Below are 14,217 nucleotides of genomic sequence, written 5' to 3' on the forward strand. Positions count from 1 at the left end.
AATCATAAAACAAGGGAATGACTCAGGATGAAATCCTGGCTGGAATTAAGGTACCGTTGTGTTTATGGTTGTGAGTGGTAAAAGTATGTATGATTCGTCTGGTGCCGCTACTCAGTCTGCTCGCTCTCATTGGTTGTTGTGGGTACTCCGTTAGTGGCACTACGACCTAGAATCGTAAATATCAGACACGTTTGATATTTATGATTCAGGGTTTGGGAGGCTACGACACGATTTGGAGCAGTAAATTAATCGTGTTGATACCCAAAACACACAGACGTCTCAGACAAATAATCTTTGGCGATGAGGCTCCAGTCGGTATACGCCCCCACGATCGTCGGGGGAGTTAAAACTTGGCTAAAATCGGGCTAAAAATCCTGTAGTGTGAGGCCGGCCTAAGGCAGACAAAAAAACTCAGAGCCTGATTGTTAATGTAAATAACCCTCCACAGTGCCCTTTTCAAGGTCACATATTTTATCCTTTAAGACAAGTTTATATTGGTCTCAGAGGTCCCTTAAATGTGCCTGTAAAGTTTGTTGCTGAAAAAGCACTCTAGTATTGGATCTTTGTAGGTCTAAAAACCCCTCTGTTTCAGCCCTGCTTAGAACAAGCTGTTTCTGTGTCTGTAGCTTTAAATATTAATGTGCTGTCTGACTCCGCCCCTGACTCCACCTTTCTCAGGAAATGGATGTGGCTCTCCTGATCTCCCTCTGAGAGGAGGATCAGGAGAGAAGGGCAGAACTTTCTTCCAAGCGAGGGGAGCCGACCGAATGCGGGGGCAGAGCTAACTCCCCAAATTACGTCATGAGGGGAAAATCTGAGACTGCTTATTTCAGCACACATTTGTTTTTGAAAGGTGGAGAGGATTTTTCTGATTCTTGGAGGGAGTGTGGACAGGTCAGGGGCACATATTTTTGTTAGAAAACCCTGAAAAAGTGTATATGGTATAATATGTGACCTTTAAAGACAAGTTTAGAGCTACCACTTTGACCTTTAAAGGAACATTCAGTTCAATTTTGTTAGATAGTGTTAATAAAAACAAAGTAACATTTTTAAGTAGTTTCTTTTTCATTTGAAAAAAAAAAAAAGATTAAAATAGTAAATCGAGTTTGGTGTAAAAAAAAATCAGATATCTAGTTTCTTAAACAATATTGCCCAGCCCTAGTGCCAGGTCTAAAAACAAACCTGGTACAATCTGCATAATCTGGGGAAAAGAGGTGGTTAAGATGGGCAGGTTTAGTTGAACTGGAAGTCAATAGTAATGACTGCCATCAGTGTAGCTAAAGCTCGGATCTAGCTGTAATGTAGCTGCAGTATTTTCAGATCATGATCATGTTGTTTTATTAAAGGAAAAGCAGAGATCAAAACTGAACACTTCTCTTGGCAGAACAGGGTTTTTTTTTGCTTTTCTCCAGACATGTTTTGGTATGGGTTTATGATAGCAATGGGCGGGATCTAGTTGTATTGCAAGAAAGTAGCAACAACTTGGATGTAGCTTTCGCAGCAGTTTTAATTCATGAAGATCCTACATGGCTATAAGGTGGAGAGGAACAAATGTTTCACTTAAAATGTTTCAAGGCTTTGACTCCTGTAGCTTATTTGTACAGTGCAGACTGTTCATGGTCCAGGTAATTTATTTGGACACACTTTCTACCTCTTAACTCTTCAGCTATACCTCTCATGTAGTGTCACGGTTCTAGAAGAACACATAAGTTATTTCCTTGAAGTTGGATGTGGTTGATATGTTAATAAAAGCAATCTGAGTTTTGCTAAAAGAAAATGTTTACAGAAGGGCAAAAGGTAGGGAGTGTGCAAAGAAAAAGGGCCTGAACCATTGAGCTTTATCAACATTTTGCCCTTTTCCTCTAAGAATTGTGAACAGTTATAAAATTCAGTAAAACTAGAAACAAATACCATCAATCTTTAAAGCTGCACTGGGTAATTTAGTGATCACTAATGGGATTTTATATGTTTTTTTCAAACTTGTGGCAGAGAGATGTGTCAGCGTAAAGGCTACGAAAGCATCACTTTAGTTTCGTTTTTTATCGGCTAACTATTTGGTCTCTGGGTCTGTTTTGGTCTCGCTCTCTCCCAGAAACAAAATATCCTGTTCTTTTTTAACCTTCAGCATTTTTAGGCGCTTATTTAGCTTTTTGCAGTTTTGTTTTGGGATAGTTTGTGCACACTTGGCTTCTCCCAGCTTGTTGAAAACTGCAGGGTTAATTGGAGCAGCAAGGCTCAAGCACACTATGTGCGGGACAGAGGACCAAAATAATGAGCAAAAATAAGGCCAGGAGCTGCAGACTTGGGATGCATTGGTTCTGACTGGGTTTAACAGCATGAACAAGCTTTTCATGTCACATGGGGCCATTAGATACAATGTTTGTATAAAAACATAGTTGTGTGCAACTCTGTGTGCAAAATCTGCAAGTGATTACAGCATGTTTATGATGACTAAATGTGACACTGTTGCTGGACGTTTGAGCCGCTCTAGTGCTGACAGTCTGTTCATCTGTCAAAGCTTCTCTTCGATGAAACCACTGAATCTATGCAATAAATCCTACACTATAGCTAGAACCTTCAATGCTAATGTGTGTGCAACTTTTAAAATTTAGAGTGACTTCTTCTCTGGTCAGAAAGCAAGAGTCGTGTAAAACAATGTAAGAGTGCATTCAGTGAAACAACTCAGAGGGGCAAGAGACTTAATAAAATGTTCCAGCCTTTAAACACGAGCGTTGTTGTCATAACAGCCTTAAGATTTATGGTGCAGGGTCTAACAGTTGGCAGAACTCCCAGCAGGTTTCATCCTCGTTTTGTAAAAGGCAAGCTAAAACTTGAATTTAAATGAAGTGCAATATTCGTCTCCACCAAGTGTAAAATACATGAGGTCCTTTAGCACCCTTCCTATTCACAGCTGCCCCTTTCAATCATGTATGATTCACTTCCTGCAAAGTCTATTTTATTAAATAGAGAAAGGCCACAGTTGAATTATTAATTTCTATAATTAAATTTGAATTTTTGAAATCAGACGCTACCCCGGCTTTGAACTGGGATGTACAAAGTCAGCTCATTCAAAGAGAGAAAGGTCAGAATTCAAATGAGTATCCACATGTATTTTACACATATATCACCAGTGTGTGCATGTGTGAGAGTACGAACTTGGATGAGCTGCTGGTGCGCCACGTTGCCGCAATAAAATGTCTGCTGGTTGTCCACAAAGCCAGGAAGTTCTGTCTCCTCCACTTCTTCACCGCTCAGCATCAACACTCTGGAGGAAACACACTCTTAAGATAAGATAAAGACACTGGGAAATGACTCTACGCTTATCTGGCAGGCTGCACTCACCGTGTTTGACCCACGAAAGACAGCACCAGCATGTCATCTGTCTCTCTGCCTGCCTCGGAGCGGAGCGGCCACAAGCCTGAAAGTTAAAATGTTTGGAGAAGTTACTAAATGCACAGTTCTGCAGCATAAAGACAATCCTCTACTGATCTTTAACTATACCATCCATCAAATGTTAACATGCTGGGAGATGTACAGGTTCCTGATCCCTCTCAGAGAGCAATTGATTGGCTGAGTGAATAATTGCCTCTCATGAAGAAGCCAGGGCAGGAGGCAGCAGCTGAGAGTTTTAGGGCAGAGCTGGTCAATAACCAGCTGAAGCCTAACAAGTACGAGCAGACCTGGACCTGGCCTACGTGTTTCATTTAAGCCTGGGAGAACTCTTTAGAGAGGAACCTCATTTTCGAAGATAAAGAGGTGTCTGCCAACATTACAGCTGATGGCATTCGTCAACTTGACAGTTTACTGTTGCAGACACTGCAGTGCCTGCTGGTTTGCTTAATGAAAACAAATGTTTTCAAATTGGCAATGCTCCTGTTCTTTTGAAAGCACCATGCCAAGATCTATGACTCTCGGACCATCTGCCCAGACTGGCCTGCTGGGCGAAGACGAGCAGCAGCTGACGTCTTGGCAAGGTGAGGCAGACGCAGACAGATGTGCAGGCTGAGGTGGCATTAGGCTAGTCAGTGAAGGATTAAAGTCGAGATAAAGTCAACACTCGAGACAGATGCGGTGGGAGGGATGCAGACGCTTGCATACAGTGCACACAAACCTTTGATTCCTGGGAGGTCAATGCTGGCATGCTCATGAATTCCAATTCCGTTGCGGATGATTCGAAGAGAGCCCTCCTTGAATGCACCTGAGCATGTCACCAGCTAAAGGCAAAAAAGAGGAAATAAAGAAAGACGTGAGCTCAGGGTCCGTGAAAGGGGTTGGATTCTATTCATAGCTCTGAAATCTAGTCTGTGTTATTTTCAAACATTTCTATCAGGACAGGTGGTTTTACACACATAGGGTAGGTGCTGGGTGCTGTACTCAGCTGCACTTTAAAATACCCAGCAAAGATGCCATGTTTTACAGTTGAAACTGTGCAGTATCTACTTGGAAATGATACACTGTGCTTATGATACAGATTTTTTCTGATGATGTTTTGTGTATTAGTATGCTAAAAAAAAATCGTATGATCCCTAACAATTTTTGCTGGATGTATTCCTTCTTCTTTTTTTTTATTTTTTTTTTTTTAAGATTTATTTTTGGAATTTTTATGCCTTTACTGATAGAGGAGGACAGTGGATAGACTCAGAAACAGGGATGAAAGAGCTTTGGAGAGACATGCGGTAAAGTGCCATAGGCCGGATTAGAACCCAGGCCGACCACGTACATGGTGCGTACCTTAAACCACTAGACCACCTGCGCCCCAACCATGTTTTCCTTTTAACATATACTCTGTATCAGTAGTTCTCAACTGGTTGGGACTCAACTAGGGCTAAAACGATTCCTCGAAATTATTTGAGTGATACGATTAAAAAAAATATCCAGTCTATATCAGTTTATACAACATAATACAAAAGTTTAGAGTTGTGCCATGAGAATTCGCCACACTAGGAATAAAGGCTTAACTTCTGTTAAAATCAAACTAGATGAAGTCAGAAATTCTGGGTGCACTGATCTCCTTTTAAATATGCTAAAGCCCGGAGTTTTACAAGAATGTTCAACAGCCACAGAGCAATGTTTTCACAGGTTACCTAAGTAGATGAATAACTATCTACAACACAGAAAATCATCTGATCTAAAGCTTCGTATTCACAAAGTTTCAGCATTTATTTAGTTTCACATCCATCTTGGATAGACCAGGCTAAGGTGAGCCTTCAGGCTCTGCTTTGTGTTTTTAAAATCAGGTCCAGATAAACGTCAGAAAACTTGATTTGTGGCCAGGTATCAGTATCCACAGACTAGGAAACAGTGTGGATCTCTGTCGAGTCCAAATATCCTTGATTTAAGCAGCTATTAGTCTGTTTTTCTCATGTTTTCGCCCACTCCTCACAGAGCAGACTTGTTGCAGCCTGGAGCCATTTATTCAGTTATTTATTTTGATATTTATTTATTTATTCATCTAGCAGACGTGTTGCGTGCTGAGGTGATGTCAGTGCAACCCCCTGTTGTTGTATGCATAGCTCCGCCTTTTTGGGACAGATAGGTCAGATCGGTACCCCTGTGGAAGGGTGTCGAAAAGTGGGATGGTACGAGTTGTTTTTTGGGAGCCTTTCCAACTTTTGCTCTGTGGAAACTAAAAAATGCCTGTCGTGCCACACAGAACTGAACCAGACCACTTGGTAGAAATGACCTATCTGTGTCCATTAAAACAAAACTTTTTGCTAACCCCTACATTTATAAAAATCAAAAACAAAATTTATGTAAGTTATTCATGACGTCACTGTTTCATGACTACCTCACTGAATATTATAATCAAAACTACACATCAACAATATGTCATATTCATATAGAAAGTATAAAGGGCTAACCTGACAAGTCAGATGGATTTTTTTCACACATCCATCTGGAAAACCTTCAATACTAAGAGTTTGGGAAAGGGCAGAGAATTTGAAGAAAACTCTCAGTGTGATTGGATGAACATTCTGTATGTCACATTTTTACGGGCCAATGAGAGCAACAAAACATATGACGCAGCCATGACCGAGGTGCAACAGAGGAATAATGCTAATCATGGCGACTGTAGACATGTCAGTACACGACTTTTCTCGTTTTTGAAAAGAAAACAACTCACTGCTGTTCTTTGTTCATCTTTTAAAGAAGAAATGTCGTCAAGGTCTGCCACGCCTGAAAACTACTGTGCTTGAAGTTGATCAGAATACAAATTGACCAATCTGCAAAGCGTATCGGCAGTCTGATATGCTAGTGTGAATTACATTTTTGTCTCCATTCCACTTTTGCAAATAACTACTTTCCATGTATTTGATTTATCTTTGGATTGGCGTCGTTTGTGTGTGCCTGTGAGCCAGCGTACTGGGCAAAGAAACTCATCTCTATGAGTAAACATTTGAACCAGGGTCTCAAAATTACCACAAGCTCAGCTTCGCTTGTTTAGCTAGGACACTTCTCTGCATCATGGCGGGTAGATGTTTGAACCAAAATGGCCATGCATGAGAAGAAGTTGCTGAGTTTAAATCTCCATTTTGTTAGGAACTGGGGCAATGGCATAAACACTGATGGACTGATTAAAAATATCTCATTAAAGTTCCTATATGGTAATCTTACTGTTTTATTAATCACTATAAATTTTAATATATTAGTGCTTGGGATTACGAAATGTTGAAATATGACATTTATGTTAAAATGGATCACTTAGGAAAAAAAATCAAAAATTTGCAATCAGTGTTGATAAATGTGGTAAACTGCAGCAGTGTGTTATCCTCACTGTCAGAGCAGAGTTCCTCTGCTCAGAGCTGAGCCAAACATCCTCATCCTGAGAGAGTAGCGGCAGCTTTGCCCTTACTCTGTTGCATTTCATCAGCTGTATGCTCGGCTAAAATAAACACTGGTGAGTGTCTAAGTCAGTGGCCCCAAAACTTTTTACTTGTTCATGAAACCCTCAGCACTTGTGCTTTTGCTGCTGGAAATGAAGCTATTTTGCAATTCAAGCAACCCCAAACCATTTGAAATGATTCTGCTTGTGCTGGAAGTAAATATTATTTTACAGCACCCCTGAGACGGTGTGAACTTTGCAACTGGAAGCATTTTTCACACTTTCTTAAAAATGATCAGGTAAGTTTAAAGATCAACCAAAAATGCCTTTATCAACTTAAAATGGGGATTTAATATAAAAACTGTTTGTTTCATTGTGGAGTGGCTCATCTTGGCAGCTCTTTGTTAATGTCATTAGTTATAGTAATAGTAGAATTAACTGTGAACCTCTGGGGTCAAAGCACTCATTAACAGCTCATTAACGCAAACACTTGTCATTGATCCCAGTTCAGACACCTCTAAATGTCATCACTTCTGTGAGGTGTCGTTGCAGAAGTCGGGGTCATGGCAGCAGCGCTGACAGTTTGAGTAATACAGGATTTGTACATCGCTATCAGCTTATAGTCGAGCCTCTCTCAGATTGCCAGTTCAAACATGGCAGCGGTGTTAACATCCAACGCCCTGAAGGTGGGGAAATAAAACTCTGGTGGTGTCTGCGCCGTCTGACTGGGGAGCATCAGGATGTTATTCATTCATCCGGTCATGGTTCTCCAACAGGATTAATACCAGAGCCCTTATAATCTCAGCCTCTACCACCTGCCACCCAAAAGCTTCATCCTAATGGAAATAACTATTGTGAACCTGGCAGCCCACCTAACTCCCCCGGGCTTGTTCTCAAACGCCCTCACACTCTCAGCAACACTTTCAGGGATTGTCTGAATCCTGACAATCTGTTTCTTATTTGAGTATTTTCTATTTATGCAGGGTTTTATTATTCAGAAAGCCCAATGTGGTTTGCAGTAGCACATCTGTGGATGTAATAATTTGACTGCAAACTGTGCTGTCAGTGTTTTTCTGCTTATTTTTTTGTCCTTCAATCCTCTGCTGTATCAAATGTCTTGGAATTTGGCCCCACTAATTAAGCAGGCCAAATTCTCGCTGGATTTTCAGCAAATGGCTCGTTATTTGCACAATCGTTATTGTATTTAGGCCCAGGTCTCCGCAGACCCAAATGGCTGGAGAGAGGACGTGTGTGTGAGAATACTGTCAGAGGCTGATTGTGAGCTGGTCTGTACCCAGACTGTGGCTCAGTGGACTGCTGCCTGTTGGATCCACATCCAAGCACCCCGAGGCCTGGTGTCAAACCCTGCCAACAAAACCTTCTGTACTCTATCTCTCTGGTTACTTCACTGTTTCATTTTCCTCTGCCTTGACAGTTTGACACAAAGGAGGACAAATGTTCAAATCAAAAAACGTTTGGTCAAATATTTAGCATTGTTAGAGTATTATTGATACTGGCAGCAATATAAATACAATTTATTGGTGTGCTACTCTGTAAATCTTTGCAGAAAATTGACATGAAAAATATGTATGTTCAACATAAATGCAATATGTTTTCTGTTATTTAGCAAAAGCTATAGCTGCCTACCTATTGCAGTCTTCTGAGTAATTAAAAAAAAATCTAACTAGCATTTTTTCCATGTCATCCCAATAAGGCAGTGTGGTATAAACTCACTATACAGCAATAAATTAGAGATAAGCAAATTCAATCTAGGAGCCATGCACCCCATCAGCGTGCAAAATCTAACCAATCGGGGGAGCAGGTGGCCTAGTGGTTAAAGGCGCTCCCCATGTACGCGGGCGGCCCAGGTTTGAATCCACTCTTGACCCTGTTTCTGACTCTATTCACTGTCCTCCTCTACCTTATAAAGGCACAAAAATGCCCAAAAATAAATCTTAAAAAAAAAAGGAAAAAAAAAAAAAATCTAACCAATCAGATGAAGCCCTGGACGTACTGGCCAATCAGATGATTCTACAGTTGACAAGCATCAATTAAAGTTATTCATAAATCACAGCAACAGCTAACCAAAGTGTTATACACAGGGTTTTTCTTGTACAGTAACCCTTAGAGCTCACAGCTATTTTTTTCACCATCATGTCCTGTCTGGACTTTTTGTCTTAAAAGCTCATAAAACATCAACCCTGTGGTGCACAGTCAAGCTATATACATCCTTTTTTAGGACAACCTGGGCTTTAAGAACTTATCTATTACAGCAGTGGTTTTCAAAGTGTGAGGCGGGCCTCCCTTGGGGGGCGCCAGGACTTCAGGGGAGGTGCAGAGCATAAAATTCAGCTGGTATTGGCAATAAGTTAATTACTGAAACCAAATAACTGATTGTCAGGGTAAGCTGGATGTTTAAATAAACATGCAAACCAAAGTTTCAACACTGTTAAAATGTTAAAAATAAAAATGTTTACAGATGAAACAAACATTTGAAAATATAGTTTTAAATCTTTTAATCCTATTTTTTATTGGGGTGGGGGGCTGTGGAATAAATTATCTTCTCCTAGGGGAGGCTCACTCGCCCACACTTTGATTTTTAAAAATGTATGGAACTCTAAAGATAATGGAAGAAAACAAATTGGAATTTGAAACTCAGACATTTTTATTTGTAACACAGAGAGAACATTAGTGACCAAGGCTTTTCTTTGCACAGACTTGTTCTCCCATCTCTTGGGGACACAACGGTGAAAAAATAAACATTCTGCGACTAACAGTTTTCAAATATTTAAATATATACAAAGAAAAAGTCCATGCACTGATGATTAAATGATTAAAAATGGATTAAAAATTGACAAAAGACGCTTATGATCAGATCTTACAATGTGGATTCAATCTGTAAAGACCCCGAAAAGTCACTAAAGTTCCGGGCTCACTAGAACGGCGTCCTTTAGGCCTACAGAGACATCGAAGCAAACGAGGGAAAAAAAGTGTCTATGACTTATGGTTGAAAAGTTAAGCAATAGTGCACCGGAAGTCACTGCTAAAACTGCCAACGAAGAAGAAAAGGAGATTTTTTGTTCAATCAGATGGGAAACGATACGCATAGGAACATCACTGATGCTGGCAAACAGCCAACTATGACTGTGCACATTTGTAGGTGGATTCCATTACCATTTTTATCCAAAACTCTTTTGATGAAGTGGACCCACCCTATTCATCCCCCTCATGCAAACTCATTTTGTATGGGGAAGAGGATCCTAATGATTTAGGGCACATTTCTATAAATGCCATGTTTTCTTTTCAGTTATTTTATTAATCAATATTGTAAAGGCTTGGTTGAGTAAATGAGAACATTGTTTTGGGAGTGGTAATCAGAGCTTTTCTTTAAGGAGGCATGACATTGTTGAATTTGTTTTTGTTAAACTGATTGGATAATGTGTAAGTTGTTTATTTAGTTTATTTATTAGTGAAAAAGAAGCAATGCTGTGTTTGGGACCTGACTGACCAGAGAAACTAAAAACTAGATTCTAGGTCTTTATCACAGCTGACCTCTGTTGAGCAGAGAACTGTCACCTGCACCGCTCTCTGTCCTGCTCTGGTAAATTTGCACATTTAATCTTAGTGCATTCATATCTCTTCATCAGTGTGTCATTACATTTCTACTTTGTTGCTGATAATACTGAGTTCAATCACTATTTCAAAATTAAATGTAAAACTTTCAAATACCTTAGTAAGACCTGACTTGAAAGTTTAAAGGTACAGCGGGTGAAACCGGGAGTATTAGAGACATCGATCAGTCAGATTCTAGTATGAAAGGCTAACTCGCTCACTCTGACAAAAAGACTGTCATCCATGACAGACTTGACTATTTCAGTATTTTTCTATTACAAACTGCTCTGCAAAACAACACAACAAGACTCCCCTCATTTTAATTCCTTCAATCTGAGCACTTCTGGTGTGAACTGTGACAACAATCATCTGTTACTTGGTCCCATCTGTGGAACTGTAGAAAAATGGTGGTGCAAGATAGAGTCTGTGGCAGGGGAGCCTCCTCATGCATCTAAAAAAGGCAGTATTCTACTGCCCTTGTTGCACAGGATTAGTATTACCTAGGTCTGTGGTTCCCAACCTTTAATCCTTGAGGACCCCCTTCTAGTATCCAAGAAGAGCAAAGACCCCCCAGGACCCGCATGGGAAAAATAAACATCAACTTTGATTATTTTCATTGAAAATACCCCAAAATAATGTGCCTACATTAACCTGTTACTGACAAAAAAAATTGATGGATGAACTATTAACTAGTATGACACCATATTAGAGCAACTTTAGAAAAATTATTTTAAAAAGTTTAGTGACTTCTCAAAAAAAAAAAATACTACTACAATTTAAAGATAATAATTATAGAGAATAAAAAACATATTTCTAACTTTAAATAATGCAAACATACATGAATCAAAACTTAAAATTATTGAGATTATAATGTAAAAAAATGAGAGTCAAACCACTGTTATCATTTTAGTTTCTTGTAGATTTTTGGTTTTACACTGTTGTAAATATATAATGCAAAAACCTTGAAATTTATGAATTTCTTATTTTATAAATGAACACTATGCAGAAATTTTAAGGTTTCCTCCTAAACAACATGTATGATTTTTAGACTGAATTAATGAGATTGTTTTCTTGTTAATACACAATTTTATAATCTCAAATGTATTGATTTTATTTCAAAAAATATATATACCTTTTTTCCGCAATTATTTTACAATTTCTTACGGTGGCCCTAATACTAGAGGTGGGAATCTTTGTGGCTGATTTGATTAAGATTATGATTTATAAGGCTACGATTTGATTCTTAAATTTAAATTAAATTTCCTCTAATGGAAGAATTGTGTAAACTGGAAACTTATAATTGCACTGAACCAAAGGTAGCAGCATCCTTTTTTGTAACATATCTGAAAAAACAAACATAAAAATGTCCTTTTTCACAGATGAACTGGTAATCTTAATCATGCCATTACGCCCTCGTGTCAGAGTCCACCTTTTTGTTCCTGCTATAACACAGTATTAAAAATTTAAATTATTATCGATTAACAATTATTGGACATAAAAATCAATTCAGAATCTTCCACCCCCACATCACGATGCATCTGATTTTTTTTTTTTTATATGCATCTAATTTTGACGCATCAGAGCAGGCAGGCCCCTACATCCCCCCTGAGATCTTTGGCGCCAAAGATCACCAGAATTTACTACACACAGATGTCCACAAGTAATTCTAATCCTGAGTGAATCGGCATCTCTGCGATTTAGGGTGATAATAATGTTTGGCTTTTCATGCACCTTTTTCTGATGGAAAAAATAATAATAGCACCTCTTTCTGTATCCAGCTCTCTATTTAGCTACCAACCAATCAATCTTGTCCATACTGAATTGGTGTTTTTGCACATATTTTCCTCATACCTTGCAGGCCAATGCCAGTTTTGCAAAATGTATTCTTTATGTCTCAGACAGAAAAAATAAAGCATTTTGCTTCTTTTGAAAAATTCAGCAAACCAAGTGTTTGACAACAGCTGAGTGGAAATAAACCACCGCCCACTGAGGGGGCTAAAAATGACGGGTTGTTGGGAAATTGCAGACAGGGGAAGCAAGTTACACAAAGTCTTTACAGTCTCTTTTAAAAGGGGATGCATGCAAAGCAATCTGCCTTCTTGCAGTCAAATAAGAAAGTTTAAGTTCCCTGAAGTCCAGTTAAACCATATTTTAATTAACAGGGGTACAAGGCTCATGTTAATACCAGCTGGTGTACAGGGAACACTGGGAAGAAGAAAAGAAGACAGAAAAATGAGCACCCAGTCTGCATAGAATGAAAAACTGTGTTTTTGAAGTCAGCAAGAATCTCCTGAATACATTGCGTCCCGCTATTCTGGCCAGTGGCAGGTTTGCATCGTGGTATGTTGCAGCTTTAATTCTGCTGACAAAAACACTGTTAACACGACTGAAAAACTCGGCTACATCAGTGGTATAAACCCAGGCTCCCTGAAGGCTGTGACAAACTGAAGATAAAAAGGAACACACAGACTCACCAAAGGCTATATAGTGGATTGGTTTACTATTTAAAGGGGGTTTTGGTAATCACCATGTCATGTCTACAGCCTCTGGCAAAGGCCCCGAGAAACCTTTTATTCTATCTGGATGATTTGCTTTCAATATGTCACTGCAGTAGAACTCTTGTGTCTGTCTTGTTTTGTTCAGGCACAAATAGGAATATTTCTACTTTTCATAAAAGTAAAAGAAGTCAGTTTTGGTTCCTACCTGGCCTTGGCCTTGCCTCTCCAGATCAACCACACACATGTCCACAATGGGCCCCAGGTTGGTGAAGGTCTCCATCACTGCCACATATGAGCCCTGGTCATTACTGTCCACGTTGAGCTGCAGAAAAACAAACACCAAACTCTTTAGAAATTAAAGGAAGAACATGAGATGGCATGGTAGAAAGAAGAGACATGTGCGCCAGATTTTAGTGACAAATGAATGTTTACATACAGATGTAGAATCTGTCTAGAGGTTAGGGCTGAACTGTTTGCAAAAATAATCAAATTGGATTTTTTTCCCCCAGTACTGCGATTGCGATTTAATATGCAATTATTTTTAGGTTCATCTTATACATTTAAATAAATACAAGCAGTCATTCTAAATTATAATGTACACAATATTAGATATTATATACTAGTGAAAAACAAACAGAAATATGTAGTTAGGATAATTTTTTCGCTCATATTGCAAATTTTATCAATTACTATATTGAAGGGGATAATCATTTTTATGCCAATCTGTTTTAAATAAGAAAAACATATACATTAGTAAAGCAGGAATGTTTATTCTAAAAAACATGTATGTTTGCATTATGTGCATAAAGAAGAATAAGAAATATAAAGAAATAAAGAATAAAGTATAAAGAAATATTGCAACTTGTGCGATTTATAAATTGCAGCAGGCGATACTGTTAATTACTAATTTGCAATTAACTGCCCGGCCCTAGTTAAGGTTGTGATTTTCCCCATGTTCAGTGCTTCATTTGTAGTCCTAGCTATACATCAGAAAGCTTGAGTCAAGAGATTTTACCCTTTAAAACCTGCAGGAGTGCCAGCACTCACATTTGCATAGCTATTTTTAACTGTGGGTAAAACTGTAACCGAATGAGATAGAGCAATAATTGCTTTTGCATATAAAACCAGAGAAGTAACACTAACACATCACATTCAATATATTCCAGAGTACTGTTTCCTTCTAGAAATATCCTTACTTCCTTTGTATAAATGTAGTACAAAGCACATATCAATAATCTGGACTATAATCGTGTTGTTTTCTTGCAGGTCACGAGTCGCACTTGT

General features: G+C 38.9%; 1 protein-coding gene across 1 annotated transcript in view; it reads right to left on the bottom strand.

The window, feature by feature from the left end:
- The window catches only part of ddb1 (damage-specific DNA binding protein 1), a 99,807-nt gene that overhangs the window by 60,897 nt on the left and 24,693 nt on the right, over positions 1-14,217 (bottom strand). The window contains exons 9-12 of the mRNA XM_041785374.1: positions 13,139-13,255; positions 4,112-4,214; positions 3,343-3,418; positions 3,157-3,265 (exon numbers count right to left, since the gene is read on the bottom strand). Coding sequence (XP_041641308.1) covers positions 3,157-3,265; positions 3,343-3,418; positions 4,112-4,214; positions 13,139-13,255 — 405 coding nt within the window. The remainder of the gene's footprint in view (positions 1-3,156; positions 3,266-3,342; positions 3,419-4,111; positions 4,215-13,138; positions 13,256-14,217) is intronic.

The sequence above is a fragment of the Cheilinus undulatus genome, linkage group 1 (assembly GCF_018320785.1).
Source record: "Cheilinus undulatus linkage group 1, ASM1832078v1, whole genome shotgun sequence".
In the NCBI taxonomy this organism is placed as follows: Eukaryota; Metazoa; Chordata; class Actinopteri; order Labriformes; family Labridae; genus Cheilinus; species Cheilinus undulatus.